We start from the raw sequence: 6,841 nt of genomic DNA, 5'->3' as shown, positions 1-6,841 counted from the left end.
TAAATACTTTTGCAAGGCACTGTAAGTTTTGTCTGCAGTTTTTATGACAACAAAGAGGCTGAACTGAAGCCTGCAACACATTTATATCCAGAACATTTAATGGAGACATTACACAGTAGACTTAAATTATTAATTTTTATTGCACAAATATGCAAAAGCTGAGAAAAAAAACACACATTCAGCTGTCTTCTAACAGAAGGCACCAGTCGAGCAAAGCCAGCAAACATAACAAATGTAATCTATATCTGTATTTATTCTGAACACTCGGCCAATGAAACACCCACACACAAATGCAACAAAACCACAAGCCAGTGTTTTTCTTTTTACTTTAACTTTATTTGAAAACATTTTAAAAAAGGTTAAAAAAGTTAAACATTTTAGAGTCTGCACACTGCTAAATCTCTTCAGACACTTTCACCTGTTCCTGTATTTCACAGCCTTTGACTTAATCAAATTAGCATGGATGTTAAGCACACTGCAGAGTCAGAGCTTCCTCCTGTAAACCCCACAGGCAAGAATGGGTAAAAACAGATTAAAGTATTTTGATGCAGAGGAGCTCAGACCCAGAAAAAAAAGATTTGGGAAGCAGTGAGTGCATATAATTGCCAGTCTGCTCCACTATCTCGCTCTCTTATCCTGCAGGGTATCTGGGGGTTCGTCTGAGAGATCATCCCTTGTGCCAAGGTGGCCTTGGGAGAGCTCAGCGTCAATAAACAAGGACAATGAGCAGTTTGCAAAGGTTGGCTGAGTCATCCAAATGCATTTAAAGTGCATATGTGTCACCGTTAAAGAATAAAAACAAGACAGTACACTGGCATTTATATTAAACTGGTTTCAATCTTAATAGAAATCTCAGTCTGTGAATGACGTTTTCACCGGAGGCCTTGTACTGAAGCTCTCGGGTCAAATCATGAATTAGGATGAGGCAGTCTGGACGGGCAGATCCTAAACGCTGTGCCTCCTGTTGTGGATCATCGCCACAATGTGGGAGAGGTCCAGACTCTTCATCATCACCTCCATGAAATCTTCATCGCTGCGAGCGCCGGCCACAAACTCCTCCAAGGAGAGCTCGCCTGTTGGAGGGGAAAGATTGTATTTTAAGACATTGAATACATGCGTTTTTTTTCCTCAAATTTAAAGGCAGGTCAATTGCATTTTTTCTGGGTTTTTCAAATGAAAACACTCACTGAGCTGTTAGCAGCAACGCAGGGTAGAGCGTTGAGTGCTGAATAATACTAAGTATTCATCTAGATTTTGGGTGTTGCAATATACCGGTATTAATGATAACAGTGATATTTTAAAAATGAAATGTTGATGTGATTTTAATAATACACATATAATATATATATATATATATATTATATGTGTATTATTAAAATCACATCAACATTTCTATATATATATATATAAATAATCCAGCAGCTCGTAAATAATTTATGTTTTGTAATTTGTTTATGTAATTTATGTACTCTACTAAACTCTGCTCTACTACTTTTAAAACAGTAATTTTACGTCACAGAACACGGGAGTTGCTGGACTACTGTTGCGTATAATTCTTAAAGAAGGCTTAGCTCAGTCACATAAAGGGAAATAACGCAGTCCTGAGGATTCATATGCAACAATGTCGCTATGCCAAAAATATAAAAAAATATATGCTTTGACCAAAAATTTGAATGTTCACAATTGACAAGTAACACTACTCAGAAAATGCAGAATGATTTAAAACCCTAAAATAAATAAAAAGATAAATAAATAATGAAATCCACAGTGAGCACTGCACTTTGGCTCACTCGTAGACAATTTGAAGGTCTTACTTGTGCAAAAGTTGAATTAGCAAGTTTTGTTAAAAAAAAGGATTGTTGATTGTTACTGTCTTCAACAGCCGCCTACAGAATATCTTCTTATTGTGCTTGGGTTTTTTTCCCTGACTCAAGACAGCACTGGAGCTGATAAAAGTCCGAACTCTGTTCACCCACGATTGATTTCTCCTTAAATCTTCCCATACAGTGCCAGAACACACTCACCATCTCCGTTTATATCAATCCTGTCAAACACGCGGTTTGTGAATTCCTCAGCAGTTCCTTCCTGATTTTCATTCCCATTGATTGCACGGATGGCCTGCAGGGACAGAGTAAAATCAGTGTGCCATGTTGAAGCCAGGACTTGCTATAAATTCCAGTGTTGCAGGTGCATAATGTTCACTGTACCTTTATGATGTTGAGGAGTTCATGCCGGTCAATGCAGCCGTTGCCATCCACATCATAAAGTTTGAAATACCAGCGCAGTTTGTGCTCCATCTTTCCTCGCATCACCAGACTGAGAGCCGCCACATACTCCATAAAGTCTATGTAGCCATCCTGCATTTTTAAAAAAGCATAAACATTACTAAATTATAATGCACACTTGATATAAAACTATTTTCAGACATCCAAAGTGATAAATCAGGCCCCCAGTTGAAAGAGATCCCCCTCATCTCAACTCCACAAGCGGTCTGTGTGAAATAAAGCGTGCCAGGACGCAGGATTATCTCCAGGGACGGTCTGAACGCAGGCAACAATTTTAGCATCAAAGCGTTTGTCTCACAGATAATCTCACTGTTTAAATCATGCAGAAAGATTACCACGGGGGACTAAATATAGCTTCTCAGACAGACACATCCTGCAATGACCCCGTCGCACGCTCCGAGACACTCTTAATTAAAAGTGATTCGAGGGTTACAAGGGGGGCATATCTGCGTTCTTGGAGTCCTGCGTTTTCCAGTTTAATATCCCTTTAATGTGACACGTTAACGAGAACAGAATGTACAGTATGTTTCCCTGGAGGACAAGTGTTTTAAAAAGCTGACAGTTTATAGCCCACTTACATATGTTATACTCCTAAAACCACAGCCCCAATATAGCAGGCCAGACAGTTTTTTTTTTTTCTTTAGACATTGATATCTCACAGTAGATTTTTACCATTAAAATTGCATTAAACACCTTTCTCCTTTCATGTATTTGTAATTTGAAATGTAAAGATAGCCCTTACCAATCTCTTACAATGTTAGTTTATAAAAACATAAGACTCTGGGGTACAAAGTTTTTGCTTAAGGTCTTTATGTCCATATTGTGCAAATTTTATTTCTGTTTTTTCTCATTCAAAAACATCACACATACTAGGAAAATCCACGGTAACCATCACACCTTGTAAGCTTTAACAAGCTCCTTTCACTGCAGTCAAAGTGTAAATTTGAATGTATCGTATTTAAAAGTGCAGCATCTTACCTTGTTCATGTCAAACGTGCGGAACATCTGCTCGATGTAGGCGTTGGCCTCAGGATCCAACCCTCGCAGCCCGAAAAAAAAAAAACTGCTTGAACTCGTGCAGGGTGAGCTGACCTGAGGGGCACTCCGTCATGAATTTCTTGTACCAGAGGTGCATCTCCACTGCCTGCAGGTCATCCACGGTGCTTCCTGTTGAGTTACCCATTTCTCTCTGATACCTGGGTGTGTATTTTAGATAGATGGAGTTTTTTTTTTTTTTTTTTGCAGCTGGTGCACCAAACCTCTCAGCCCAATTGGTCTACTGTGAAGCGGAGGTTATCCCTCTTCACAGTCACACAACAATGGGACTTGGGGTGAGATTGGCGGCGGGGGCCTTTTGTAGCCGTCTGTGTTTGGGGATGAGGCGGCGCACTCCCCTCTGTGTCCTCCTTGGGTCTAATCAGTGGCTGTAATCCGGGCGAACACGCAGATGATCAGCATAATCGCCACATTTAAAGGCCACGTTTACCATGAGAAGTGCTGACAAAGACAATACAGCTTTCATCCCTCACGTGGATCCATCACAGACATGCATAAATAGTCATGCATCTGACTCAAGTATGAGTGGAGCAGCTGTTGATTAAGTGTGTGCACACTACAAAACACACCAAACTCAGTAGATTAATCATTAAAGCCAGGGTAGGCAACTTTTTTTTTGGAAAAAAAAAAAGTTACATTTGTAATTGAATTTGTCTATCTTTTGTTTAAGGGCCCGAGCACCAACAGTGCAAGGACCCTATTGTAATTGGTCCGTTTTTTCTAATTATTAGGGCCCAAGCACTGACCAGTGCGAGGACCCTATTATAACTGAAGGAATTCTTCTTCTTTTTTTTTTGAACAAGTGAGACCCATTTTTAAGGGCCTTAACATACTTAAAATGTCACTAAATTTTGCACAGACATCAGGGCTGGTGCAAAATTTGACATTTTACATGTTAAAAAAATGTCTCAAGAGTGCCACCTAACAGACTTCAACCAATGAGATAACATGCTTTCCAAACTGTGGACCTGCCAAAATTTTTAAACTCGCCAAAAAAGTTATAAAAGCCAGAGGCTGTAAAAACATGAAATTATCATTAAATTTTTAAATTTCTGACTGTCCTTGAACATATCACATGGGACGAACACTTCATGCATTTTCTCAGAGTCACTCAAAGTCTGACTGAATGCGCATGTTTGTTGTTTAGTTAAATATCTTAAAGTTTGTGTCTTGATTTTTTAAAAAAAATTAAATATGTCGGCGTTTTCCGCAGTGAAGGGCTTCCTTGACTGTTGTTGTTGATTCCATCGCAGTAGTACCCCCTCAAATGGGCCCTGCCCCTTTGTGACGTGATGACACCATCAAACCCATTCAAACTGCAATTTTTGATCCTATGGCCATTAAAGCATAAAAACATTGTATTGTTTCATTTCTGGGTGTCATTCTGGGGCTTTTACCTTGAAATTTGTCTGTTTACTATTTTCCATCTGTAGACGTCTTTTTAACCATATTTTGCACATGGAGAAAATACATGCTGTTTCCACGAGGTGTGCTGTCACAATAAATGTTGCTGCAAATCATTGACATGTTTCAGGCTGTGATAAAAACAACAACAAAAAAATAGCTATTTTGCATGTAGGATATTAAAAATAATTACTGCGGTGAAGTTAGTTTTAGGTTGGTTATTCGACTGACATTCGCGTCAATCCAGCAGCGTCGCTTTGAATCACTAATTCACTGCTGTGCGCAGTGTTGCCCTTTCTCAGAGAGATGCAGCCGCATCAGTAGGCGTCCAGCGAGTAGCCTCAACGTGCGCAAGGACCCGTTCATCGCTGCTTGCAGCTTTAATATTAATATTACTGTTTTCTTTTCTCTCCTCTGCATATGTATTTTAATATGCATTTACGTGAAGCACACAACAAATATGCACTACGTTAAACCAGTTATTCTGGTATGTAGGAGAGAAAGAAAGGGGGAGAAAATTATATATTATGAATTAATTAATAAAGACGTAATAAATACGGGGTGCAGGAGGAGGGTGTAACTGCAAATTGTGGTTGGGGTTTTTTTTTTGCCTTTTCTAGGTATCTGCCAGCAACATTTTAAATGTTTTTTTTTTTTTTTTTTAGTTTTTTTTATATATACTTGTGTTACATTCTGAAAAAAAAGATTACGAAACATTATTTGGTAGAGAATTTTATTTGGATACCACAGTTTAAACCCAGAAGGCATGATTCATGACTGACTGATACAGTAACTTAACAAACGTTACAGTTAGTGTTGTAATTAAGACATAAAAAAACTGCAGAAAGCTTTTTGATCTTAGACTTGATACCAGAAAAAAAAGGTAAAATAATATCTCAAAAATGTCAAAGTGCCTTTGTATGAAATGAAGACTCACTTTCTAAATGCCGCTCCAATATTTAAAAGCAGTATTGTGTTAGTGGTATTCAGCAGCTATGTGTGGTTAAATTTTTCTTACAACTTGTATTATCAGTCATAAAATGACAAATAACACATTTATATATACGTATTAGAATTTTAACTAAACTATGGACTAAAATAAATGTGTTATACAAAAGTAAAAATAAAAACTTCATTATTAAATGTAGCTGCGGGTCTTTTTAAAGCAACACTTCACTTTGCATTTTGTAATTTCTCACATTGACATTCCAAAAAATTGTTAAATTCACAATAGTTGCCTCTGAGATACATTCACAGCACGAGCGTTATTAGTGTTTCTTACTGTCCATAAAAATTTGCAAAACATTTCAGATTATCACAGGAAAACCACAGAAAGCAGCATCTCCGCAGCTAACAGGTGTCGCCACAGTCATTGTTGATTTCATGCCACATAAGGATCAGCCCGTTTGCCAAAAAACAACAGATGTTGCCGCAAAATGAAATATGATGTATGCTTCAGACAGGCACAGATGTAAAAAAAATTTGGCTGGTGAAGTAGCTTTCGTTCAGAAATCCTTCCTTTGCTGTAGTGCAATAATGTAATACAAAAAACTTCCCCTTCTAACATATTTGCCTCTCGTTTGCATTACCCTGTAACATTTGCATTAACAGTCATATCAGCGGATATGAATGATGAATGGCAGCAACAGGTTTTTGTCTCACAAATAGCCTGAAATACAGTTTCCAACACTTAGGAGCTTTTCCTAACAATAACAAAACACACATTATGGAACCACATGTAAAAAATGACACTAATAAGTAGGGATGTCCCGATCGGATCAGAAGGATCAGTATCGGGCCTGATCAATGCATTATTTAATTGATCAGATTCTGTTATTTATTTATCTATTTATTTATTTGTATACGTCGTATTTATACGTCCACCTTCACATGGGTATTGCAAATGGAGAACACGATTTGTGGCAGATATACACATTTTGTTCGTTATGACGGGAAATGTTAAAGTTGCAATTCTTTTGTTCTGAAATGCTACACTAAGTGCATTTGAGATGACTTTCTGAAGACACATTTTAGTTTGTTCTTTGTTATTTTATAAAAAAAAAAACACTGTTATGTAGAATCGAGAGCTATTTCTT

At 37.8% G+C, this 6,841-nt stretch overlaps 1 protein-coding gene across 1 annotated transcript; it reads right to left on the bottom strand.

Annotated features, from left to right (window-relative positions):
* Positions 1-945: 945 nt before the first annotated feature.
* guca1a (guanylate cyclase activator 1A) lies at positions 946-3,468 on the bottom strand. The gene is given in 5 exon segments (XM_042511259.1): positions 946-1,073; positions 2,025-2,118; positions 2,208-2,357; positions 3,264-3,347; positions 3,349-3,468. Coding segments are annotated over 5 exon segments (576 nt in total).
* Positions 3,469-6,841: the final 3,373 nt, after the last annotated feature.

Source organism: Plectropomus leopardus, chromosome 22 (genome assembly GCF_008729295.1).
Source record: "Plectropomus leopardus isolate mb chromosome 22, YSFRI_Pleo_2.0, whole genome shotgun sequence".
In the NCBI taxonomy this organism is placed as follows: domain Eukaryota; kingdom Metazoa; phylum Chordata; class Actinopteri; order Perciformes; family Serranidae; genus Plectropomus; species Plectropomus leopardus.
The sequence above is the reverse complement of the archived record's forward strand: the minus strand, read 5'-3'. Positions and strand labels throughout refer to the sequence as shown.